We start from the raw sequence: 26,621 nt of genomic DNA, 5'->3' as shown, positions 1-26,621 counted from the left end.
TCGTCCTCGCCCTCCTCGCCCCTGCTGCCGGTCCCCGTTGTCCCCGCGGTCCGCTCCCGTCCTCCTCCTCCTCCTCCTCCTCCTCCTCCTCCGGGCGGCCCACCGGTGAGTGCCACGTGGGCCCTCTGGGACCCCGGTCCCCCTGACCCCCAGATCCCCCGGACCCCCCCAGGCCTCCGGCCGGCCAGGCCCTCCGGACCCCCCCGGAGCCCCCCGGGCCCCCGGCCGTCCGGCCTCTCGGGACCCCCGGAGCCCCCCAGGCCGCCCAGGCCCCCGGACGCCCCCCGGACCCCCGGCCGGTCGGTCCCTCCGGACCCCAGACCCCCGGGACCCCCGGCCGGCCGGTCCCTCCGGCCCCCCAGACCCCCGGCCCCTCGACTGTCCGGCCTCTCAGGCCTCCGACAGTCCAGTCCCTCCGGCCCCCAGCCCCCCGGGACCCCGGCTGTCGGGCCTGTCGGGCCCCCCGGGCCCCCCGGCCCCTCGAGCTCCCAGACCCCCGGCCGGCCAGTCCCTCCGGCCCCCCGGCCTCCCGGTTGTCCGGCCTCTCAAGCCCCCCGGACCCCCAGCGGGCCGGACCCCCGGAACTCCCGGGCCCCCCGGCCCCTCGGTCCCCCAGGCCTCCGGCCGGCCAGTCCCCTCCGGCCCCCCAGCCGTCCGGCCCCCCAGCCGTCCGGCCTCTCGGGCCCCCCGGCCCCCCTGCCCCCGACGGCCCGGCCCCCCGGCCCCCCAGGCCTCCGGCCGGCCAGTCCCTCCAGTCCGGCCAGTCCCTCCGGACCCCCAGGCCCCCTTGCCCCCGGCCCCCCGGGGGAGCCCCCCACTCCCACCGGCCCCTCCTCCCCTCCCCCTCCCGGGCCTCGGTATCCCCGGGGGACCCCAGCCAGGGAAATGCTGGGGAGAGGGGCCGCCCCGGCCCCCCGCGGCGGACACCGTCAGGACCGGCCGGGGGACATCCCGGGGGCCTCTGCCGAGCGCTCGCTGTGTGCGGAACACTGCGCCAGGCCCTCGGGAGAGGCCAGCGGGACGGGGTCGCCGGACACTTTCTCCGCCCCGAAGGAATTTGCGGTCTAGAGGGGAAGACTCCCAGTTCCCGGGGTGGAGGGAGTGGGAATTTGGGGAGGGGGGGTCCTCTGGCCACCCAGCGGAGATTGCTTCCCCCCCAGCCCCACTCCTGGACTCAGAGGTGAGAGACCCCCGAGGCCAAGGAAGCAGTGAAAGGGGGATACTATGATCCCTGTTCTTATTATTAATAATAATGATAGTAATAATAATAGTAACGATAATGATGGTCCTTGTTAAGCACTTACTATGTGCCCAGCCCCCCTCTAACGCCGGGGTCCATCCAGGTCGACCCGGTTGGCCGCAGCCCCTGTCCCACACGGGGCTCGCATTCTCATCCCCGTTTTACGGACGAGGGAACTGAGGCACGGGGAAGTGACTTGCCCAAGGTCACACAGCAGGGATTTGTCTAGACCGTAGGTCGTTGTTGTGGGCGGGGGTGTGTGTCTGTTATGTCGTACTCTCTCCGGTGCTCTCAGTAAATACGACTGAATCGGTAAATGCTATTGAGCGGATGGGATGATGATGACGATGGTATTGGTTAAGCGCTTCCTAGGTGCCAAGCACCGTTCTGAGCGCTGGGGCGGTTGCGAGGTCATCGGGTCGTCCCGCGTGGGGCTCACAGTCTCCTTCCCCATTTTACAGATGAGGGAACTGAGGCGCAGAGATGTGAGGTGGCTTGCCCCGAATCACACAGCAGACGAGAGGGGGAGCCGGGATTAGAACCCACCTCCTCCGACTCCCGAGCCCGGGCCGTTTCCACTAAGCCACGCTGCCTCTCTAACGATTATTAACGGTCCCCGTTAATAATAAGAATGGCAGAGGTAGGATCGGAACCCAGGTCCTCCTTGCCCTATCCACTGAGCCCCGCTGTGTCCCTCCCCTTTGACCGAGAACCCCACGTGAGGCGGCACTGTATCTACCCCAGCGCTTAGGACCGTGCTTAGCGCATAGGAGGCCTTTAATAAATATCACGGGTACTATTTTGGATTATTATTACTAATAACTAGGGGATCTAAGTGTTTACTGTATGCCAAGCACTGTCCTAAGTGCTGGGGTAGAAGAAGATTCTCAGGTCAGTCACAGTCCCCGTTGCACATGGGGCTCGCGGTCTAAGTGGGACGGAGAATAGGCAATAATAATAATAATAATAATAGTAATGATATCGATAATTGTGGTTATTAGGCACTAATTATGTGCCCGACACCGAACTAAACATCTGAGTAAATTCAAGATCATCAGGCGCCCCTTGGCGCGCAGAGTCTAAGTAGGAGGGAGAACAGGGATTGAATCCCCATTTTGCAGAGGAGGGAACCGAGGCCCAGGGAAGTAAAGTGACCTGCTCAAGGTCACACAGCAAGGCAAAGCGACGGATACGAGATTAGAACCCAGGTTCTCTGACTCACAGATCTGGGTGCTTTCCGTTAGGACACGCTGCTTCTCATTACTGAGTAGGTATTATTATTATTATTATTGCTATTATTACATCCTGTGGGTGGGTGGAGACTGCTTAGTACAGTGCTGTGCACACAGTAAACACGAATGAGTAGACCGACCTCATCCATCCCCCTGACTCCTGGCTGGGGAGGAGATTTTCCCATCCACCCTTTCGTTCATTCAGGCGTATTTATTGAGCGCTTACTGTGTGCAGAGCACTCTATTTATATTTTTTTACTCTGGTGCTCGTTAAGCGCTTACTATGTGCCAAGCACTGTTTTAAGCGCCGGTGGTAGATACGAGTTCATCGGGTTGGACGGTACATGGCCCACGTGGGGCTCACGCTCTTATCCCCGTTTTACGGATGAAGTGATCGAGGCCCAGAGAAGTGAAGTGATTTGCCCCAGGTCACACAGCAGACGTGTGGCGGGAGGCGGGATTAGAACCCACTTCCTCCCGGCTCCCAGGCCCGGCCTCTATCCACAGAGTCGCGCTGCTTCTCGCTGTACTGGGCGCTGGGTCGCCCTTCCCCGGGCCCCTGTTCCCCCACCCCTGTTCCCCCATGACGAGTGGCTGGAGCCCCGGCCTGCGAGTCAGAGGGTCGTGGGTTCTAATCCCGCCTCCCCCGCTTGTCCGCTGTGTGACCTCGGGCAAGTCGGTTCACTTCTCTGAGCCTCAGTTCCCTCATCCGTAAAATGGGGGTTGAGACGTCGAGGGGGTCGGGGACTGCGGCCAACCCGATTTGCTTGTATCTACCCCAGCGCTCAGAACAGGGCCTGGCACATAGTAAGCGCTTACATGCCACTCATTATTATTATTTTACCGTCATCTCCGAAGCACTCAGTACAGTGCTCTGCACACCGTCTGCGCTCAGCGAATACGACTGACTGAATAAAGGGTGCAAATCCAAGTGTAAGATTGAGGCCGGAGGGTGGGGGAGAAGAGGAAGCGAGGGCTTAGTCAGGGACGGACATCCTGACGGTCTGATCTTAATCCGCCCTGCTGCAGTCAGAGAATCCGCTGAGGCGGTGAGGGGGTGGGGGTGGCACGGCCGGCATCAGGCCGAGCCTCGGGGCTGCCCGTGCCCGTGCCAGGGAGGGGGACGACGACGCTGGGGGGGGGTTGAGATAATAGTGTTGGTATTTATTAAGCGCTTACTACGGGCAGAGCACCGTTCTAAGCGCTGGAGGAGATACAGGGTCGTCAGGTCGTCCCACAGGAGGCTCACAGTTAGTCCCCATTTTCCAGATGAGGGAACTGAGGCCCAGAGAAGTGAAGTGACTTGCCCGCAGTCACCCAGCTGACGAGTGGCAGAGCCGGGAGTCATTCATTCATTCATTCAATAGTATTTATTGAGCGCTTACTAGGTGCAGAGAGCACTGTACTAAGCGCTTGGGATGAACAAGTTGGCAACAGTCGAACTCATGACCTCTGACTCCCAAGCCCAGGCTCTTTCCACTGAGCCACGCTGCTTCCAGTGAGATGCCTCTGGGCTGGTCTCCCGCTCCGCCCAATTCCCTCAGTCCGTCCATCCCCCTGCCAGTGGGGCTCAGTGGGTGAAAGAGCCTCTGGGTCATGGGTTCGAATGCCGGCTCCGCCACTTGTCAGCCGTGTGACTGTGGGCACGTCACTTCACCGTGCCTCAGTTACCTCATCTGTAAAATGGGGATTGAAACCCTGAGCCCCACGTGGGCCAACCTGATCACCCTGTATCTCCCCCAGCGCTTAGAACAGTGCTCTGCACATAGTAAGCGCTTAACAGATACCGACATCATTATTATTATCGCCACAAAAGCCAGCTCGGCCGGGCAGCGGAGGGGGCCTCTGAGGACACGGAGGAGGGGATGAGCGGCCCGGCAGAGTGGATCGAGCACGATCCCGGGAGTCAGAAGGTTGTGGGTTCTAGTCCCGGCTCCGCCACCCGTCTGCCGTGTGACTTTGGGCGAGTCACTTCACTTCTCGGGGCCTCGCTTCCCTCATCTGTAAAATAGGGATTAAGACCCACGAGGGACAACCCCGTCACCTTGTATTTACCCCGACGCTCACAACAGTGCTTGCCAGTAAGCGCTTAACAGATGCGCTCATTATTATTAGAGAAGCAGCGTGGCTCAGTGGAAAGAGCACGGGCTTTGGAGTCGGAGGTCATGAGTTCGAATCCCGGCTCTGCCACTTGTCAGCTGGGTGACTGTGGGCAAGTCACTTCTTAACTTCTCTGGGCCTCAGTTCCCTCATCTGTAAAATGGGGATTAAGACTGTGAGCCCCATGTGGGACAACCTGATTCCCCTATGTCTACCCCAGCGCTTAGAACAGTGCTCTGCACATAGTAAGCGCTTAACAAATACCAACATTATTATTATTGTCTGCCGGGTGACCTTGGGTCGGTCACGTCACTTCTCTGAGAAGCAGCGTGGCCTAGTGGAAAGATCCCGGGCTTGGGAGTCGGAGGGCGTGGGTTCTACTCCCGCCTCCGCCACTGGTCGGCTGTGTGACTTTTGGGCAAGTCGCTTCACTTCTCTGGGCCTCAGTGACCTCATCTGGAAAATGGGGATGAAGACCGGGAGCGCGTGGCTCAGTGGAAAGAGCCTGGGCTTGAGAGTCAGAGGTCATGGGTTCGAATTCCGACTCTGCCCCTTGTCAGCTCTGTGACTGTGGGCAAGTCACTTTACTTCTCTGGGCCTCAGTTCCCTCATCTGTAAAATGGGGATTAAAACTGTTGAGCCCCTCGTGGGACAACCCGATCGCCTTGTATCCCCCAGTGCTTAGAACAGTGCTCTGCACATAGTAAGCACATAACAAATACCACTATTAGAGAAGCAGCGTGGCTCAGTGGAAAGAGCCCGGGCTTGGGAGGCAGAGGTCATGGGTTCGAATCCCGGCTCTGCCACTTGGCAGCTGTGTGACTCTGGGCAAGTCACTTCACTTCTCTGGGCCTCAGTGACCTCATCTGGAAAATGGGGATTAACTGGGAGCCTCACGTGGGACGATCTGATGACCCTGTATCTCCCCCAGCGCTTAGAACAGTGCTTGGCACATAGTAAGCGCTTAACAAATGCCAACATTATTATTATTATTATTATTATTATTCTGAGCAGGCTTGGGGGTGGGCCCCATGGCCTAGTGGCTAGAGAAGCAGCGTGGCTTAGTGCAAAGAGCCCGGGCTTGGGAGTCAGAGGTCATGGGTTCTAAGCCCGGCTCCGCCGCTTGCCAGCTGTGTGACTTGGGGCAAGTCGCTTCACTTCTCTGGGCCTCAGTGACCTCATCTGGAAAATGGGGAGGAAGACAGGGAGCCCCACGTGGGACAACCAGATCACCTTGTATTCCCCCCCAGCGCTAAGAACAGTGCTTGGCACATAGTAAGCGCTTAAATACCACCATTACCATTATTAGAGCCCGGGCTTGGGAGTCAGAGGGTCATGGGTTCTAATTCCAGCCCTCTTGTCCGCCGTGTGGCCTTGGGCAAGTCATTTCGCTTTTCTGGGCCTCAGTTCCCTCATCTGGAAAATGGGGATTGAGATGGTGAGCCCCACGTGGGACAGGGACTGCGGCCAACCCCGATTTGCTTGTATCCACCCCAGCGCTTAGTCCGGTGCCTGGCCCATTCTAAGTGCTTAACAAATACCAGAGAACCCAGGTCCTTCTTTCTGACTTCCAAGCGGAAGCAGACTTCCAAGAGAAGCAGCACGGCCTAGTGGCAAGAGCGCGGGCTTGGGAGTCACAGGGGACGTGGGTTCTAATCCCGCCTCCGCCGCTTGCCTTGCTGTGTGACCTTGGGCAAGTCACTTCACTTCTGGCCCTCAGTGACCTCATCTGGAAAATGGGGATGGAGACTGTGAGCCCCACGTGGGACAACCAGGCTACTTCGTATCTACCCCAGCGCTTAGAACGGTGATCGGCACATAGTAAACGCTCAACAAATACCATCGTTATTATTATTGTTTCATTATTATTATTATTATTATTCCAGGCCCAGGCTCTAGCCACTAGGCCACACTGCTTCACATGGCTGAGCCCGTCCTCCCGGGAGCACTGGCTGAGGATGGGGGCGGGGGCTGGGCCGGGGGTCCCAGGCCACCAGCTCTGGGATACGGGGCCGAGGCCCTTTGGCCCGTGAGCTCACCGGCTTGCTATTCCCGACTTATTTTGGTCCGGAGTCGCTGACCTCGGGCTGGATTCCCACAGTCCCCGGGGGAAGATCCGGGGCGACGGAAGTTGGGGGTGGGCGGCCGGGGCCGTTCGTTCGTTCAGTCGTATGTATTGAACGCCTCCAGTGTGCCGGACACTGTACTAAGTGTTCCTGAAGCATCGTCGCTTAGCGGAAAGAGCCCAGGTTTGGGAGCCAGAGGTCGTGGGTTCTAATCCCAGCTCTGCCGCTTGTCAGCTGCGTGACTGTGGGCGAGTCACTTCACTTCTCTGGGCCTCAGTTCCCTCATCTGTAAAATGGGGATGAAGACTGTGAGCCCCACGGGGGACAGCCTGATGACCCTGTATCTCCCCCAGCGCTTAGAACAGTGCTCTGCACATAGTAAGCGCTTAACGAATACCAACATTATTAATCCCGGCTCCGCCACTTGTTGTCTGCTGTGTGACCTTGGGCAAGTCGCTTCACTTCTCTGTGCCTCCGTTACCTCATCTGGAAAAATGGGGATTAAAAAATGTGAGCCCCATGTGGGACCATCTGATTACCCTATGTCTACCCCAGCGCTTAGAACAGTGCTCTGCACATAGTGAGTGCTTTACAAATACCATAATTATTATTGCAGCGTGGCTCAGTGGAAAGAGCACGGGCTTTGGACTCAGGGCTCATGAGTTCAAATCCCAGCTCTGCCACTTGTCAGCTGTGTGACTGCGGGCAAGTCACTTAACTTCTCTGTGCCTCAGTTCCCTCATCTGTAAAATGGGGATGAAGACTGTGAGCCCCACGTGGGACAACCTGATTCCCCTGTGTCTACCCCAGCGCTTAGAACAGTGCTCTGCACAGAGTAAGCGCTTAACAAATACCAACATTATTATTATTATTACTAAGCACTTGGGAAGTCCTATTCAGCAACAGAGACAACCCCTGCCCAACAACAGGCTCACAGATTAGTAGTGGGGAGGGTCTTGAGACGTTTCTCTCATTCATTCATTCATTCATTCAATAGTATTTATTGAGCGCTTACTAGGTGCAGAGCACTGTACTAAGCACTTGGAATGCACAAATCGGCAACAGATAGAGACAGTCCCTGTCCATTGACGGGCTTACGGTCTAATCATAATGTTGGTATTTGTTAAGCGCTTACTACATGCAGAGCATTCATTCTAAGGGTAGATACAGGGTCATCAGGTCGTCCCACGGGAGGCTCACAGTTAATCCCCATCTTTCAGATGAGGTCACTGAGGCCCAGAGAAGTGAAGTGACTCGCCCACAGTCACCCAGCTGCCAAGTGGCCGAGCCGGGATTCGAACCCACGACCTCTGACTCCCAAGCCCGGGCTCTTCCCACTGAGCCACGTTGCTTCCCGATGGTGGATGTTGCTAGAAGGATACAGAGCATTATATTGCGCTTTTATTAAATGCCGAGCACATAGTAGGCGCTTAACAGATACCGTCATCGGCATCATCATTGGGAGAATACAATAAAACAATAAACTGAACACATTTCCTGCCCACCAGGAGCTGACAGTCTAGAGGAGGGGAGACAGACATCAGTACAGATAAAATAAATCGGAGATAGGGACAGAAGGGGTGCGGGGCTGGGAGGGGGAATGAATAAAAGGAGCAAGTCAGGGCGACGCAGAAGGGAGTGGGAGAAGAGGAAGAAGGGGGCGCTTAGTCAGTGAAATCGGTGACTACTGGTGAGACACCCCCCCCCCCCTTCCCTCCCCTGGTAGTGATAAGAATTGTGGTATTTGTTAAACGGTCACTAGGGGCTAGAGAAGCAGCGTGGCTTTGTGGCAAGAGCTCGGATTTGGTAGTAATAATAATAATAATAATGTTGGTATTCGTTAAGCGCTTACTATGTGCAGAGCACCGTTCTAAGCGCCGGGATAGGTACGGGGTCATCAGGTTGTCCCACGTGAGGCTCCCAGTCTTCATCCCCATTTTACAGAGGAGGGAACTGAAGCACAGAGAAGTAAAGTGACTTGCCCACAAAGAGCTGACAGGTGGGGAGCCGGGATTCGAACCCTCGACCTCTGGCTCCCAAGCCCGGGCTCTTTCCACTGAGCCACGCGAGGGTCGGGGGTTCTAATCCCAACTCCATTGCGTGGCAGCTGTGTGACTTTGGGCAAGTCGCTTCACTTCCCTGGGCCTCAGTGACCTCATCTGTAAAATGGGGATGAAGACTGGGAGCCCCGCGGGGGACGATTTCATCGCCTCGTATTTTTCCCAGCACACAGAACAGCGTTTGGCACGTGGTAAGCGCTCAACAAATACCATCATTATTATTATTAGTTACTGTACTGAGCGCTGGGGTGATACAAGCCAATCAGGTTGGACACAGTCCCTGCCCCAAGTGGGGCTCATGGTCTCAAGCCCCATTTTATCGTTGAGGAAACTGAGGCATGGAGAAGTGAAAAGACTTGCCCGAGATCACACAGCAGACATCCGGCGGATCTGGGACCAGAACCCAGATCCCTGTGACTCCCAGGCTTGTGCTCTATCCTCTATGCCCTGCAGAATCCGTAGCATTGATTCTGGCAGTGAAGCAGCGTGGCTCAGTAGAAAGAGCCAGGGTTTGGGAGTCAGAGGTCATGGGTTCGAATCCCGGCTCTGCCACTTGGCAGCCGTGTGACCGTGGGCAAGTCGCTTCACTTCTCTGGACCTCCGTTCCCTCATCTGTAAAATGGGGATGAAGACTGGGAGCCTCACGTGGGACAACCTGATGGCCCTGGATCTCCCCCAGCGCTTAGAACGGTGCTCTGCACATAGTAAGCGCTTAACAAATACCAACATTATTATTAGTATTATTGAGGACTTACTGCGTGCCGAGCACTGTGCTGAACGTTTGGGCGAGTGGCAAGCAGCGTGGCCTAGCGGTAAGAGCCCGGTTCTGGGAATCAGAGGACCCGAGTTCTCATCCCGGCTCTGCTACTTGTCTGCTGGGTGACCTTGGGTGAGCCATTTCACCTTTCTGTGCCTCAGTTTCCTCCTCTGTAAAATGGGGATTCAATCTCTGTCTCTCTCCAGTTATTATTACTGTTATTCAGTAATAATAACTGTTATTATTAACAGTTATTATTACTGTTATTCAACAGAATTGGTAGGTGTGTTGCTCTCTACTTTGCCAAAGAGATTTTCCTTTCTGTAGTCAGTCGTTTTTATTGAGCGCTTACTGTGTGCAGAGCACTAAGCGCTTGGGAGAGAACAATAGAATAATATAAAAGACACATTCCCTGCCCATAATGAGTTCACAGCCTAGAAGGGGAGACTGACATGAATACAAATAAATAAAATGACAGATATGGACAAAGAAGCATGGCTCAGTGGTAAGAGCCCGGGCCCGGGAGTCAGAGGTCATGGGTTCTAATTCCGCCTCTGCCACTTGTCGGCTTTGTGACTTTGGGCAAGTCGCTTCACTTCTCTGGGCCTCAGTGACCTCATCTGTAAAATGGGGATGAAGACTGTGAGCCCCACGGGGGGCAACCCGATGACCTCGTATCTACCCCAGTGCTTAGAACAGTGCTTGGCACGTAGTCAGCGCTTAACAAATACCGTCATTTTTATTATTATCATTATTATTAAAGTGCTGTGGGGCTGGGAGCGGGAGGATGAATAAGCTGCATGGTGTAGTGGCTAGAGCCCGGGCCTGGGAGTCAGAAGGTCATGGGTTCTAGTCCTGGCTTCGCCACTTGTCAGCCGTGAGACCTTGGGCAAGTCACTTCACTTCTCTGGGCCTCAGTCATCTCATCTCTAAAAGGGGGATTGAGACTTTGAGCCCCAAGGGGGACAGGGACTGTGTCCAGCTGGATTTGCTAGTATCCACCCCAGGGCTTAGTGTTTAGACTAAGGGTTGGTCAGGGATGGTCTCTCTCTGTTGCCGAATTGTCCATTCCAAGCGCTTAGTCCAGTGCCCTGCACACAGTAAGCGTTCCATAAATACGATTGAATGAATGCAGTGCCTGGCACGTAGTAAGCGCTTAACAAATACCATAATAATGATTATTATTGATAAAGGGAGCAAGTCCGAGTGTGGCGCAGAAGGGAGAGGGAGAAGAGGAAAGGAGGGTTTAATCAGGGAAGGCCTCTTGGAGGAGGGGGGGGCCTTCGATAAGGCTTTAAGCAGCCTTGAGAAGCAGCGTGGCTCAAGGGCAAGAGCCCGGGCTTGGGAGTCAGAGGTCATGGGTTCTAAGCTCGGCGCTGCTGCTTGTCAGCTGTGTGACTTTGGGCAAGTCACCTAACTTCTCTATGCCTCAGTTCCCTCATCTGTAAAATGGGGATTAAGCCGGTGACCCCCACGTGGGACAACCTGATCACCTTGTATTCCCCCCAGCACTTAGAACGGTGCTTTGCACACAGTAAGCGCTTAACAAATACCATCATCATCATCATTATTATTATTAAGCGGCAGGGAGAGAGGAGTCGTCTGTGGGATATGAAGGGGAAGCTGAGGGGGAGGACCTGCCAGGAGCGCGTCTGTTTTCGGGCTCCTGGGACGAGGGGCCGGTTCTGGGGGAACCCCGAAGGAGGGACAGTCGGTCTGGGTCAGTTGGGTGGGGAAGGGTGGGCCGCCGGGCCAGAGGTTGCCCTGGGCAACGGTCTCCGGGAACTCCGGCCTAAAGCCAGCTGTTGCCGGGCACTCCACGCCCACCCACTCACCCACCCACCCACCCTGCCACCGCTCCGCCTGCCGTTAAAGGAGACGCACCCCGTGAACGCTGCTGACCTCATTCCTCCATTCAGTCGTATTTATTGAGCGCTTCCTGTGTGCCCAGCCCCCTATCGAGCGCTGGATAATTGTGCTGTTTCTTAAGCGCTTTCTGTGTGCCAGGCACTGCACTAAATGCTGGGGGAGACTTCTAGACTTCTGATCATAATAATAATGACAATGTTGGTATTTGTTAAGCGCTTACTAGGTGCAGAGCACTGTTCTAAGCGCTGGGGGAGATACAGGGTCATCAGGTCGTCCCACGTGAGGCTCCCAGTCGTCATCCCCATTTTACAGATGAGGGAACTGGGACTCAGAGAAGTGAAGTGACTTGCCCGCAGTCACACAGCTGGCAAGCGGCCGAGCCGGGATTCGAACCCATGCCCTCTGACTCCCAGGCCTGTGCTCTTTCCACTGAGCCACGCCGCTTCTCTAGATGGTGAGCCCGTTGTTGGGCAGGGATTGTCACTATTTGTTGCCGAATTGTACTTTCCAAGCGCTTAGTAGAGAGCTCTGCACACAGTAAGCGCTCAATAAGTGCGATTGAATGAATGAATGAATGGGAGAGACAAGCTAATCGGCCGGACACAGTCCCTGTCCCGCGAAGGGCTCATGGTCACGATCCCCGTTTTCCAGATGCGGTAACTGAGGCCCAGAGAAGTGAAGCGACTTGCCCAAGGTCACACAGCAGACAAGGTTGCTTTAGACTTCTTTAGACAAGACTCGTTTAGACTGTGAGCCCGTCACTGGGCAGGGATTGTGTCCATCCGTGGCCGAATTGTACGTTCCAAGTGCTTAGTACAGAGCTCTGCACATAGTAAGCGCTCAATAAATACTACTGAAAGAACGAATGAAAGAGGAGAAGCCGGGATTAGAACTCGGGTCCTTCTGACTCCCAGGCCTGTGCTCTAGTCCCTGCGCCAAGTAGAACAACAAACGGACCCGTTGGCTGCCCTCAATGAATCGTAATAGTATTTATTGTGTGCTTACTGGCTTCAGAGCCATGTACTGAGCGCTGGATAACTGTGGTGTTTGTTAAGCGCTTACTATGTGCCAGGCACTGTACTAAGCGCAGGACGGGGGGGATGCAAGCCAATCGGGCCGGACCCGGTCCCTGTCCAACGTAGGGCTCGCGGTCTCAATCCCCATTTTCCAGATGAGGGAACCGAGCCCGTTCCTGGGCGGGGATGGTCTCTATCTGTTGCCGAATTGTCCATTCCAAGCGCTCAGTACAGTGCTCTGCGCATAGTAAACGCCCGGTAAATTCGAGCGAACGAATGAGGCCCAGAGAAGTGAAGTGACTTGTCCGAGGTCACACAGCCGACACGTGGCGGAGCCGGGATTAGAACCCAGGCCACCAAATACCATGGTCGTTAGTAGGTGGAACGGGGACTGTGTCCAACCTGATTATCTTGTATCCACCCCAGCGCTTAGAACAGCGACTGGTAGATGGCGAGCGCGGAACGAATACTATTATTAGTGTTATTTTTATGAGCTCGTGTCTACTCCGGCGCTTAGTACGGTGGCTGGCGCGTAGTAAGCGCCTAACAAAGAGCAGGGGAAAGAAATGAGCGATGTCTGAGCCCTGGCCCCTCCCTTCTCCTTCCCCTCCCCGTCTCGGCATCCAAGTGGGATTGAGCAAGCCTGGTTTCGCCCTGCTGAAGAACCATGGCCCGGAGCGAGCGCCGGAGCACCCGAGCGTTGGAGCCCGTGCCGCCGAGCGACGGAGGACGGGCCCCCGGGGCCTTCGAACCCCGAACCCCCTGTGGGGCCCCGATCCTCTCCAATCTCCCCCGGCGCTTAGTACAGGGCTTGGCACCCGGTAAACGGTTCTAAAAATCCCGCCACTTGTCCGCTCTGGGCAGGTCGCTTCACCGCCCCGGGCCTCAGTTCCTTCCTCTGGAAAATGGGGTTGGAGACGGCGAGCCCCACCCGCGACAGGGACTGGGTCCAGCCCCATTTGCTTGTATCCACCCCAGCGCTTAGTTCGGTGCCTGGCACCTAGTAAGCGCTTAAGAGATACCATGATAACGATCCTCGTTATTTTATTATTAAGCGCTTAACGAATGGCACTGTGGGGATTGTTGTTGGGCGGTTGGGGCTGTGTGGGCATTTGAGGCTGTAATTGGGGGGGGTGTCTGGTCCCCCGGTAGCCCCCCGCTTCCCCGTTCCCCTCTTTTCCTCCCCCCCACCCCACCCTTTGCCCCCCGCCCCGGGCCTCGTGCGTACCTCCACCTTCCCATCCCCCCATCCCTTGGGCTTGGGCTTGGTTTCCCGGCTTTTGTAAAGCCGCATCCTGGCCTGAGCTAGGAGTGACTTGGCCGAGGTCACACGTCAGACAGGTGGCAGAGGCGGGATTAGAACCCAGGACCTTCCGGCTCCCACGCCCGGGGTCTGTCCACGGAGCCACGCTGCCTCTCGCTGGGGCGGATGGCAAGATGATCAGGTCGTTCACGGTCCTTGTCCCTCACGGGGCTCACAGGCTGATTACTCAATCGGTGGGATTTACTGAGCGCTTACAATGTGCAGCGCACTGGGCTAAGTGCTGGGGAGAGCACAGTGCAACAGAGTTGGTAGGTGCGTTCCCTGCCCGTAACAAGCTTGCAGTCTAGAGGAGGAGACAGGCATTTAGGAAGAAGCAGAACGGATTAGCGGATAGAGCACGAGCCTGGGAGTCGGAAGGTCGTGGGTTCGAATCCCAGCTCTGTCATTTGTCTGCTGTGTGGCTTGGCAAGTCACTTCACTTCTCTGGGCCTCAGTGACCTCATCTGTAAAATGGGGATTAAGACTGTGAGCATAGTATGGGACAGGGACTGTGTCCGACCCGATATGCTTGACTTCCCCCACAGCGCTCAGTACGGTGCCTGGCACATAGTAAGCACTTCAGTGCCAAATTACTATTTTTCTTATTATTACTAAGTAAATAATTTAATACTATGTGCCTCTAGACTGTAAGCTCATTGTGGGCAGGAAATGTGTTTGGTCATTCTATCGTCCTCTCATTCATTCATTCAATCGTATTTATTGAGCGCTTACTGTGTGCAGAGCACTGTACTAAGCACTTGCGAGAGGACAGTAGAACAACAAGCAGACACATTCCCTACTCGAATGGAGCTCACGGTCTAGAGACGAGCTCGCAGTCCCAAGCGCTTAGTACGGTGTTCTGCACACCAGTAAGCGATCAATAAATAGGATCGAATGAATGAATGGTTTGGAGCCGGGCTGGGGGAGACAGGTGGGGGGGGGGGGATCCCGAGCGAGGGGAGGGGAAGGTCCACTATCCCGTTTCTCCCCAAAACAGACTTAGACAATGAAATCACCTTTCCTGTCATCACCCCCCTTCCCCGTCTGGGGCCAGCTGGTTCCTGCCGCCGGGTGACGTCAAGGCCGGGGAATGCCGGGGGAGGCCGGGCTGGGCCGGGCGGGCACCGGGGTGGGCGGTGGTCCCCAGTCTGCCCCCCTCCGCCTTCTCCCCGGCGGCCCCTTCCCCGGTCACGTTGCAGGTCTGGGGACCGGCGGCGGGGGAGACAGGCCTCCGGGGGGTCACCCCGGACCTCCGCTCCGGGGCCTCTGGCTCAGGCCTGGTACCGGGCCGGGCAGGGAGGTGGGGGTGAGCCTGCTGCCGGGCCCGTTGGGGGTGGGCGAAGGGTGGGTTTTGTCCATCCAGGCTGGGAAGGGATGAGGCGGGAGGAGCGAGGCGCCCGGAGGCGGGGGGCTGGCCGGCTTGACCTCCGGCCGGGTCCGGCGAGAGAGTCCCGTGGGCGCCCGGGTGCCAGCCGTGGGCGGGAAACGGGGCCCGGGGGGTTGGTTCCCCTGGCGATGGGACTCTGAACCCGCGGCCCAGGCGGGGCTCAGTTTCCCCAGCTGGGAAACGGCGCTGCGTCCCCTCCCCGCTCCGCTTCAGGTGCCCATTTTGCCCCCAGAGACCCCGCCCGGGCCGCCGAGATGGGCGACTACGAGAAGCAGGAGACGTGTGGCGCCGTCTGCCTCAAATACCTGCTGTTCGTCTTCAACTGCTGCTTCTGGGTAAGGGTCCCCCCCGAGGGGGGCGCGGGGAGGGGGTCCCGGGGCTGGCGTGGGAGGAGGGAAGCCCCCGCTCCTGGCCGGGTACAACCGACCCTGGTCTCCAGCTGGCAGGGCTGGGCGTGATGGCCGTGGGCATCTGGATCGTGGCCCTCAAGAGCGACTACATCAGCCTGCTGGCGTCCAACTTCTACACGGCCACCGCCTACCTCCTGGTGGTGGCCGGTGCCGTCGTCATGGTGACGGGCATCCTGGGCTGCTGTGCCACCTTCAAGGAACGCAGGAACCTTCTGAGACTGGTAGGTGCCGGGGGGGGGGACGGGACCTCTGCGTTGCCCCCACTTAATAATCATTCTAATACTTGTGGTACTTGTTAAGCGCTCCCTGTGCGCCAAGCACTGTTCTGAGCGCTTGAGGTAGATGCAAAGTCATCGAGTGTCCTCCAGGCTATAAGCTCGTTGTGGGCAGGCAATGTGTCCGTTCATTGTTCTGTTGTCCTCTCCCAAGCGCTGCGTACGGTGCTTTGCACATAGTAAGCGCTCAGCAGATGCCACGATTATTATTACAGTGCTCTGCACACAGGAAGCACTCAGTAAATACAGGTCGGACATGGTCCTTGTCTCCCACGGGGCTCACGGTTTTGATCCTGTTTTTACAGATGACGTTTGGGAGGCACAGAGACGTAACGCGACACACCCAGGGCCACCCAGCAGGCAGATGGCGGAGCCGGGATTAGATTAGGGGAGCGGCATGTCCTAGTGGGTAGAACCCAGGCCTGGCATTCAGAAGGAGCTGAGTTCTAATCCCGGCTCTGCCACTTTCATTCATTCAATAGTATTTACTGAGCGCTTACTATGTGCAGAGCACTGTACTGAGCGCTTGGAATCTACACATCGGTAACAGATAGAGACAGTCCCTGCCCTCTGACGGGCTTACGGTCTAATCGGGGGAGACGGACCAGAACAGTGGCAATAAATAGAATCAAGGGGAAGAACATCTCGGTAAAACAATAGCAAATAAATAGAATCAAGGTGATCTCCTGTGTGACCTTGGGGAAGTCATTTCGCTCCTCTGGGCCTCAGATCCCTCATCGGGAAAATGGGGAGTGAGACTGTGAGCCCCACGTGGGACAGGGATTGTGTTCAACCTGATTATCTTGGATCTACCCCAGCGCTTAGCGTGGCTCAGTGGAAAGAGCCCGGGTTTGGGAGCCAGAGGTCGTAGGTTCTAATCCCAGCTCTGCCACTTGTCAGCTGTGTGACTTTGGGCGAGTCACTTGATTTCTCTGTGGCTCAGTTCCCTCATCTGGAAAATGGGGATTAAGCCTGTGAGCCCCATGTGGGACAACCTGTTCACCTTGTTATCTATCCCAGCGCTTAGAACAGTGCTTAGCGCCTAGTAAGCGCTTAACAAATGCCATCATTATTATTATATTTATATCATTATTATTAGAGAAGCAGCGTGGCTTAGTGGAAAGAGCCGGGGCTTGGGAGTCAGAGGCGATGGGTTCAAATCCCGGCTCAGCCGCTTGTCAGCTGTGTGACTTTGGGCAAGTCACTTCACTTTTCTGGGCCTCAGTGACCGCATCTGTAAAATGGGGATGAAGATTGTGAGCCCCAGGTGGGACAACCTAATCACCTTGTATCCTCTCCAGCGCTTAGAACAGTGCTTTGCACATAGTAAGCGCTTAACAAATGCCATCATTATTATTATCAGCGCTTAGAACAGTGTTCAACGCGTAGGAAGCACTTGAGAAGCAGCGTGGCTCAGTGGAAAGAGCCCGGGCTTGGGAGTCGGAAGTCATGGGTTCGAATCCCGGCTCTGCCACCAGTCAGCTGTGTGACTGTGGGCAAGTCACTTAATTTCTCTGTGCCTCAGTTACCTCATCTGTAAAATGGGGATTAACTGTGAGCCTCACTTGGGACAACCTGATTACGCTGTATCTACCCCAGCGCTTAGAACAGTGCTCTGCACGAAGTAAGCGCTTAACAAATACCAACATTATTATTAACAAATACCATCATTATTATTACAGTGCCCGGCACATAGTAAGTGCTTCACAAGTACCATAATAGAAAAGACACGCACATAGTAAGCGCTTAACAAATACCATAAAAAAAAACAACCAAAGGAAAAAATCCAGGTTCTCTGAAACCCAGGCCATGGGCTCTTTCCACTCGGCCATGCTGGATCCCCAGTGAGGCTGGCAGACCAGGGTCCTGGTGTCCCGGGCTGGGGGTGACCCCCGGGGGTGAGGGGTTTTGGGGGGGGGGGGTCTCTCTCTCCCTCCCTTTTCCCCTGCCCTCCCTCCACATCGGGTCATGCAGTGATTGCAGGGGGATTTAGCACAGTGGCAGAACGCACGCTTCCCATGTACGAAGCCTCGGCATCACCATTTTAGAGAAGGAGTGTAGCGGAGTGGCTAGAGCACGGGGCTGGGAGTCAGAAGGTCGTGGGTTTTAATCCCGGCTCCGCCACCTGTCTGCTGTGTGACCTTGGGTGAGTCACTTCGCTTCTCTGGGCCTCAGTGCCCTCATCTGGAAAATGGGGATTGGAACCGTGAACCCCACATGGGACAGGGACTGCGTCCAGCTTGATTTCCTTGTATGTGCAGCGCTTAGTACAGTGCCAGGCACATAGTGCTTAACAAATGCCACGATTATCATTATTATTATCACTAGATGGCTCTCTCTAATAATGCTGTGCTGGGGGGTTGGGGGCTGAGCATGGGGGGAGAATAATACTAATACTAATGATAATAATTATAGAGAAGTAGAGAAGCAGCATGGCGTAGTGGGGGAGAGAGCAAGAGGTGCAGATGGGTCGTATTTATTGAGCGCTTACTATACTAAGTGCTTGGGAGAGGACAGTAGAACCGTAGAAGAGACACATTCCTCATCCACAATGAGCTCACAGTCTAGAGGGCGAGACAGACATGAGTGTAAATAAATAAATTATGGTTATGGACATAAGTGCTGTGGGGCTGGGATGGGGGCTGAATAAAGGAGCAAGTCAGGGCGACGCAGAAGGAAGTGGAAGAAAAGGAAAAGGGGGCTTAAATCAGGGAAGGCTCCCTGGAGGAGACGTGTCCTCGACAAGGCCGAGCACTTAGACGCTTGTCTCGGCCTCTGGATTGTAAGTGCACCTTGGGCAGGGAATGGATCTGTTTCTTGTTGTATTGTTTATTCATTCGTTCAGTCGTGTTTATTGAGCGCTTACTGTGGGCAGGGCACTCTGCTAAGCGCTTGTTCTCTCACAAGGGCTTAGGACAATGCTCTGCACACGGTAAGCGCTCAGTAAATACGATCGAATGAACGAGAGGACAATCGAACAGAGTTGGGAGACAATGTTCCCGCCCACAAGGAGTCTGGAGGGGGCAGAAAGCAAATCGGGGCGAAAGGAAGAGTCCATTCCCACTCCCACCGCCGAGGCCCCGGGGGGCTGGAAGTGGGGAGGGTCGGCCTGGTGTCTGTCCGTCCGTCTCTGGACAATAAGCTCAGTGTCTTCCCTGGTGATCCCTCCCCAGCCTGTTCCCCGGGGGGGGCAGGTGATTCCCCCTCCCACCCCCCAAAACCTCCAACACACAGCGGTGTCTGGAGAATAAAGGTCTTTGTCTGCCCGGGCTGGGGGGCGGAGCCGGTGGAAGGGGAGTGTGAGGGGGTGAGTGGGTGGGGGGCGGTCCAGGGTCCCCCTGGAGAAGCTGCTCTGGAGAGGTGGGGGTGAGAGTCTGGTTTACCCCCGTCTCCCCCGCCAACTGTGGGGGTGGACGGGGAGGGGGAAGGGGTCAGAGTTCCGAGGCCTCTCCCCGGAATTGGGACCGGACCCTGTGGCTTTGTCTTGGGTGGGTGGGGGTGAGAGGGGACGCTCCCTCTGGCCTGGCCGGTTGCCCGGCAGGGTCACCCTCTCGCCACCCCTCACCCCCGGGATGTCCCGGGTCTGTGGGTGACACAGGGGAAGGGGCCGGTGGTGGTGCCAGGGCCTGGCTGGAGACCACGGGGGGTGGGGAAGGTTGAGGGGTGCCAGGGCCTGGCTAGGAGCCACAGAGGGTGGGGAGGGGCCGGGGGGGCTGCCTGGGTCTGGCTACGGGCCACGGCAGGGGAGGGGGTGGGCGGAGGGTCCGGCACACCTCCTTCCCAGCCCGGCGCCTTGGGGGCCCCCAGGAGGAATGACGGGTGCCCAGGGCGGGGCGGGGGGCGAGTCCGGGCAGGGCCGGGCCGGGGTCTGAGCCCGTTCCTGGCTGGTGGCGCTCAGCTGGGGCGAGGTAGGGGAGAGAAGACAAGGCCGGTCGGGGGGTCTGAGCCCTGGTCTCCCTCCAACCCCTTCCTCCTGTGTCTCCCTGCAGTATTTTATCCTGCTGCTCATTATCTTCCTCCTGGAAATCCTGGCCGGGATCCTCGCCTACGTCAGCCATCAGCAGGTCTCACTGCCAACCCTCACCTTCCTCCTTTCTCTTTCTCCTATCTCTCTCTTCTTCTCTCTTTTCTCCTCTCTCTCCTTCTTTCTCCTTTCTCTCTCTCATCTTTCTCTTGTATCTCTCATCTCTCCCTTTTCTCTCCTTTACTCTTCCTCTCTCCCCCTTCTCTCTTTCTCCCACCTTCTCTCTCTCTCTCCACTTTCTCCTTTCTTTCCTTTCTCTTTTCTCTCTCTTTCCTCTCTCTCCCCTTTTCTCTCCTTTCTCTGTCTTTTTCTTTCTCTACTGCTGTGTTGCTTCCTCTCCCTTTCTCCTTCTCCCTTTTCTTTCATTCCTCTTTATGATGATGATGATGATGATGATGATTTTTTTTAAGGTATTCGTTAAGCACTTACTATGTGCCAGGCACTCTACTAAGCGTTGGGGGAGACGCAAGATGAACAGGTTGGACCCAGCCCCTGTCCCACGTGGGGCTCACAGTCTTGATCCCCATTTTACAGATGTGGTACCTGAGGCACAGAGAGGTTAAGTGACTTGCCCAAGGTTATACGGCAGACATGTGGCCGGGATTAGAACCCAGCCCAGGCTGTATTCACTAGGCCACACTTTTTTTATTGTGTTTATTAAGTGCTTTTTAATTGTAAAGTTATTATTATTCATTCATTCATTCGTATTTATTGAGCGTTTATTGTGTGCCGAACACTGTACACTAAGCACTTGGGAGAGGACAACAGAACAATAAACAGACACATTCCCTGCCCACAGTGAGCTTACAGTCTAGAGGGGGAGACAGGCATTAATAGAAAGAAATAAATGACGGATCTGGACATAAGTGGTGTGGGGCTGGGCGTCGGGATGAGTGAAGGGAGCAAGTCAGGGTGAAGCAGAAGGGAGTGAGCGTTATTATGGTATTTTGTTAAGCGCTTCCTTTGTGTCAAGCACTGTGCTAAGCACTGGGGTAGATACAAGTTAATCAGATCAGATACAGCCCCCCATGGGGCTTACAGTGTAATTCAACCTATTCTGTTATGTTACACAAGATCATCGGGACCCCAAGGGGCTCACGGACGAAGGCAGAGGGAGAACAGGGATTAAGCCCCCATTTTACAGAAGAGGAAACTGAGGCAGAGATAGGTGAAGTCACTTGCCCAAGGTCACACAGGAAGGACTTGGCTGAAGTGGGATTAGAACCCAGATGCCCTTTCTTTAATTTTCTCTGTCTCTGCCTCTCTCTTCCTCTCTGGCTTTCTTCACTTTCTCTCCCTGTCCATCTCTCTCTCTCTCCCCTCACCCCGTCTCTGTCTCTCTCATTTATTCAATAGTATTTATTGAGCACTTACTATGTGCAGAGCACTGTACTAAGCGCTTGCTTGGTAGGGGCGCCTCCTGCAGGAGGAGCCTCGGGCCCAGCGCCGAGCCCTGGGGCCGGGGTGGGAAGGGAAGGGTTGGCAGGCTCTCCAGGGGCCGTCCTGTCCATCCCCCTGTCTCCAGGCAGGGCGGCGCGTCCACGCGAACACCCGTTCTGGGGACTGTTTCCCCTTCCTGGAAAGTTCTTCCTGGGTCTCGCCTTGGCCCGGCGCCCCCTGCCCTGGCCGTCCCCCTCCCCTCTCTGTCCCCCTCTCCTCACCATCCCCCTGCCCGCCGCGGTTCCCCCTCTTCACCGCGTCCCTCCCTCCCTCTGTCCATCCGTCCATCGACCGCGGTCAGATGAACGAGGAGCTGAAGAGCGGGCTGAAGTCCACAATGACGGAGAAGTACCGGCAGCCGGGGGCTGCGGGGGTGACCAGCGCCGTGGACAAGCTGCAGCAGGAGGTGGGTGGAGATATCGGCCCGGGGCGGGGGGTGGGCCCGGGGAAGGGGAGGGGGCCGGGCTGGGGACACGATGCTCTGCCCCCCTTCAGGCTTCTGGGGGCCTGGTCTCACCTCCGGTGTTATCTCTCCCCCTGACGTCTCTGGGCTCACCCCCGGCCTTGTCTCTCCCCCTCCCGTCTCAGCACTCAGCCCTGACTCGGTGTCTCTGAGGTATCTCTGGGCTCACCCCCGGTGTCACCTCTCGCCCTGCCATCTCTGGGCTCACCCGCCGCTGTCTCTCTCCGCCTGCTCACCCCTGACCCAGTGTCTCTTTCTGCTGTCTCTGGGCTCACCCCTGACCCAGTGTCTCTCCCTGCTGTGTCCGGGCTCACCCCGGCCTTGTCTCTCCACCCGCTGTCTCCAGTCTCAACCCTGACCCAGTCTCTCCCCAGCTCGGTCTCTCCCCACGTTGTCTCTGGACTCACCCGTAGCCCAATCTACTCCCCTCGGCCCTGACCCTGTGTCTCCCCGGCCCATTCTGTCCCCCGGCCGTCTCCAGACTCACCCCCGGCCTTGTTTCTCCCCCCTCCCCATCTCTGGACTCACCCCTGGCCCTGTCTCTCCCCTCGCCGTCTCTGTGTTTTCCCCGATCCGGCATCTCCCCGGCCCGGTCTCTCTCCCCCTCCGGTCTCCAGGCTCACCCCTGACCCAGCGTCTCTCTGTCCCGGTCTCTCCCTCAATCGTCTCCAGACTCACCTCTGGCCTTATCTCTCCCTCTTCAGTCTCCGGGGTCACCCCTGGCCCTGTCTCTCCCCTCACCGTCTCTAGATTAATCTCCGAGCCGGAGTCTCCCCGACCTGGTCTCTCCCCCAACTGTCTCCAGATGTATCCCGGTCTTGTCTCTGGACTCACCTCTGGCCTTGTCCCTCCCCCCCGCCGCCTCCGCGCTCAGGCCTGACCCCGTGCTTCTCCGGGCCGATCCCCCAATCAGTCGATCCATGGTATTTAATGAGCGCTTAATGTATGCAGAGTGCTGTATTAAGCGCTCGGGAGAGTCCAATCCAACAGAATTAGCAGTTGCATTCCCTGCCCGTAACGGGAAGGAACTTGGTGTAGTGGCTAGAGCCGGGGCCTGGGAGTCGGAGGGTCACGGGTTCTGATCCCGGCTCTGCCACTTGCCTGCTCTGTGACCCTGGGCAAGTCACTTCACTTCTATGGCTCCCTCATCTGTAAAATGCGGATTAAGACTGTGAGCCCTATGTGGGACAGGGGCGGTGTCCAACCCGATTTGCCCAGCGCTTAGTACGGTGCCTGGCCCATAGTAAGGGCTTAACAAGTACCATAATAACAATAATAATAACGGACTCACAGTCTAGAGGGGACCAGCCTATCTTCGGACTCGCCTCCGGCCTCGCCTCTCCCACCGGAGCCCCCCAGGCTCAGCCCCTCTTCGGCCCGGTCTCCCCCGGCCAGGCCGTCTCCCCCAGCCCCGGGTCTGCCCCGGCCCCGGGGTCTCTGGACTTTCCCCCGACCCTGTCTCCGTCTCCCCCGGCCCCGTGCAGTTCAAGTGCTGCGGCAGTAACAGTTCGGAGGACTGGAAGGACAGCCTCTGGATCAAGTCCGGCGACGCCAACAACCGTAAATTCCCCGACAGCTGTTGCAAGACCATCGTGGACGGCTGCGGCCAGCGGGACCACGCCTCCAACATCTACAAAGTGGAGGTGCGACACGGCTACTGGCTAGGGCGCGGGCCTGGGGGTCACCGGGTCCTGGGTTCTACTCCCGGCTCCGCCCCTCGTCTGCTGGGTGACCTCGGGCCAATCGCTTCGCTTCTCTGGGCCTCGGTTCCCTCATCTGTCAAAAGGGGATTGAGACTGGGACTCCCCATGTGGGACAGGGACTGTGCCCACCCTGATTAGCTCGTAACCACCCCAGTGCTTAGTACAGTGTCTGGCGCGTAGTAAACACTTAACAGATACCATCACTATTACTATTAGGAGAGGGCAGAGGGCGGGGCACCCAACGACCCCCTAATGAGCTGGGGCTCTGGGCCAACCGGAACAGGACAGCTGGGCATGGGCATCACCCAGTGCACACATTTATTGAGCACTTCCTGTGTGCAGAGCACTAGACGGCTAGAGAAGCAGCGTGGCTCAGTGGAAAGAGCCCGGGCTTGGGAGTCAGAAGTCGTGGGTTCGAATCCCGGCTCTACCACTTGTCAGCTGTGTGACTGTGGGCAAGTCACTTAACTTCTCTGGGCCTCAGTTACCTCATCTGCAAAATGGGGATGAAGACCGGGAGCCCCACGTGGGACCCCCTGATGACGTGGGATCTCCCCCAGTGCTTAGAACAGTGTTTGGCCCATAGTAAGCGCTTACCAGATACCATAATAATAATTATTGTGGAAGGAGGACAGTACAACAGAGTGGGTAGACATGTTTCCTGCCCACAGACTCTGTGTGTGGGTTGGGGGGTGTTGGCAGGATGAGGGTCTGGGGGCAGTTTCTGGAAACGGGGAGGCGGAGGAGGGGTGATGTCACCAGTTTCTCCCGTGTCGTCATTCCCCCGACCCACCAACTTCCTAGGGCGGCTGCATCACCAAGCTGGAGATCTTTATCCGGGAGCACCTGAAGATCATCGGGGCCGTGGGCATCGGCGTGGCCTGCGTGCAGGTGAGGTGGCTAGGTGCCCGCCAGGACCTGGAGGGGAAGGGGAAGGAGGAAGCGGAGGAGGAGGAGGAGAAGGAAGCTGAAGCAGACAAGTGGGAGGAGGAGGAGGAAGAGGAGGAGGAGGAGGATGACCGCCCCCCTCACGGGGATGGAGGTCACTTTTGGCCAGACGGAGCTGAAGGCCCGACTCCCTCTTCACCTCAGTAACCCGAGGGGAAGTCAGTCTGTTGTATCTATTGAGCGCCCACAGTGGGCAGAGCGCTTTACTAAATGCCTGTCCCCTCCCCCCTACAGCCTGCCCGTTCCAACCCCCTCCTCCCCCCGGCCCGCATCCCACCCCCCCAGCCCAATGACTGGAAGCTGGTGGTAGGCAGGAAGTGTGTCTGTTCTACTGTTCTATTATCATCTTCTCCCAAACACTCGGTACAGTGCTCTGCACACAGTAAGCGCTCAGTAAATAGGATTGACTGACCGACTGACCGCCCCCGCTCTCCCACAGATCTTCGGCATGATCTTCACCTGCTGTTTGTACAAGAGCCTGAAGCTTGAACACTACTAGACACCGCCCACCCCTCTCCCCGCCCACCCCTCCGGCGGATCCCTCCCTCCCCACTCCCGCCGTTCTCCGCGACCTTGGGTCAGATGTGGGGGGATGACCACCAGTGATGGGAGGCGGGGGTCCTCTCCCCCTTCCTCCTCCCCACCCCGGGCCTAGTGGTAGCACCATTCCCGGGGGGGCAGGGACCAGGGGGCAGCTGGGGATGGGGCGGGGGAGGAAGGGAAGGACAGAGCTAAGCTCTTGATTGCTTCTTCCTGTTGTTGACACTGTAAAATGGCCTAAGCCCAGACTACTGACCGGCCCGGCGGACGCGGGGGGAGGGGAAGGCCGCCGGGCCTTACCCCTCACGCTCCGCTGGACCGTGGACATCCGGCCTCCTCACCGCCTCCCTTAACCATCGTACCCCAGGTCTCCCCGTCCCCCCCATCCCCTGCTCAGGTGCCTACTGTAACTTTCCACCCATCCCCTGCCCCCCAAGAACCCACACCTCACACGCCTTTAGAAGATTCACCTCGACTCCCTGCGCCTCGCGGCTGCGCGGTAGAGGAAAAATTATGGTAACGTGACTCTGGAAGACTTGGCGGGACGTGGGAGGTGGGGAGAGGATGGCGGAGGCGGGAAATCATGCTAACGTGACTCGGGAAGACATGCCGGGGGTCGGGGGAGACGACGGTGAAGCTGTGGGCCGGGAGATTCCCTTCCCGGGTCCCGCTGGCCTCACGGCGAGGCCAGGAACACCAGGGATATCGCCGGCTTGGGTTAAACCAGCCCCCTTGCCACCCGCCCGTTTGGGGCGATTATCCAGCGGAGACCCTCCTCCCCACGGGTTCTTGGTCTCCTGGGGGTCCCCACCTTCGCCTTATGGATCCGGGTGGGCCTCTCCCCTTCCCCCAACTGTCCCGCAGGGCGGCCACACTCCTAATGACCCCCAAGACCCCTCCCCGGTTTAAGTGCCTTGAGTCTCTGTCCACAAAGTTCGTGTGGGGGCCGCTGCCTCCGGCCTCCTCGGACTATTTATTTTTATTTAAAAGGGAAAGCGGCCTGCTGATCTGCTGGGGCGGGGGGCTCCCCCGACCCTCTCCCATCTCCCCCCAAAACCCCGGGCCTGCCCACACCGCCTGCTTCTCCCACCGAGAACACGCGCACACCGATTGTTTTCTGCTGTTTTGTTTTATCCGTGTGCCTCGTACCCCGCCCCCAGCATTAAAGCCCGCCTCTCCGGCCTGAAACCCGCCTCCTCCCCGTGTATAGCGCCGTGGGGAAGGGCAAGAAGGATAATGCCATCAGAGGCCTAGTGGATAGAGTCCCGGCCTGGGAGTCAGGAGGACCTGGGTTCCGATGCTGGCCCCGTCACTTGTCCGCTGTGTGGCCTTGGGGAAGTCCCTTCACTTCTCTGGGCCTCAATTCCCAAATCTGTTAATTGAGGATGAAGACTGTGAGCCCCCTTGGGGACAGGGACTGTGTCCAACCTGTTTAGCTCGTAATAATAATAATGTTGGTATTTGTTAAGCGCTTACTATGAGCAGAGCACTGTTCTAAGCGCTGGGGGAGATACAGGGTCATCAGGTTGTCCCACGTCACGGCTCCCACTCTTCATCCCCATTTTACAGATGAGGTAACTGAGGCACAGAGAAGTTAAGTGACTTGCCCACAGTCACACAGCATCCACCCCAGCTCTTAGTACAGGGCCTGGATTATAGTAGGCACTTAACAAATGCCAAAAAAAAAAAAGGCCGGAAGTTTTGTACACAGTAAGCACTCAATAAATACCACTGATTTTTTTAAAAAATGGTATTTTTTAAGTGCTTACTATGTGCCATTCACCAAAC

General features: G+C 57.0%; 1 protein-coding gene across 4 annotated transcripts; it reads left to right on the top strand.

The window, feature by feature from the left end:
- On the top strand, nt 1-26,021 carry CD151 (CD151 molecule (Raph blood group)). Of its 4 annotated transcripts, none has more exons than XM_029059421.2 (8): nt 1-105; nt 15,263-15,365; nt 15,470-15,661; nt 19,705-19,779; nt 21,481-21,585; nt 23,127-23,285; nt 24,150-24,236; nt 24,733-26,021. In XM_029059421.2, the coding sequence occupies exons 2-8, from the start codon at nt 15,285-15,287 to the stop codon at nt 24,790-24,792; spliced, it is 759 nt and encodes a 252-aa protein (XP_028915254.1). In that variant the 5' UTR covers nt 1-105; nt 15,263-15,284; the 3' UTR covers nt 24,793-26,021. The 4 variants fall into 4 exon arrangements, with proteins under 4 accessions (XP_028915254.1, XP_039767279.1, XP_028915256.1 ...); XM_029059423.2 differs by lacking the exon at nt 1-105 and adding an exon at nt 14,845-14,943; XM_029059422.2 differs by lacking the exon at nt 1-105 and adding an exon at nt 14,846-14,949.
- Nucleotides 26,022-26,621: the final 600 nt, after the last annotated feature.

Source organism: Ornithorhynchus anatinus, chromosome 3, assembly GCF_004115215.2.
Source record: "Ornithorhynchus anatinus isolate Pmale09 chromosome 3, mOrnAna1.pri.v4, whole genome shotgun sequence".
In the NCBI taxonomy this organism is placed as follows: Eukaryota; Metazoa; Chordata; class Mammalia; order Monotremata; family Ornithorhynchidae; genus Ornithorhynchus; species Ornithorhynchus anatinus.
This window is presented reverse-complemented; position numbering and strand designations above follow the sequence as displayed.

What these genes read in the sequence shown, in the direction of transcription:
- CD151 (XM_029059421.2), top strand. Translation starts at nt 15,285, where the DNA reads ATGGGCGACTACGAGAAGCAGGAGACGTGTGGCGCCGTCTGCCTCAAA. An exon ending in TCTTCAACTGCTGCTTCTGG is followed by an intron (nt 15,366 to 15,469) that starts GTAAGGGTCCCC and finishes CCTGGTCTCCAG; the next exon opens with CTGGCAGGGCTGGGCGTGAT. An exon ending in TCGGCGTGGCCTGCGTGCAG is followed by an intron (nt 24,237 to 24,732) that starts GTGAGGTGGCTA and finishes GCTCTCCCACAG; the next exon opens with ATCTTCGGCATGATCTTCAC.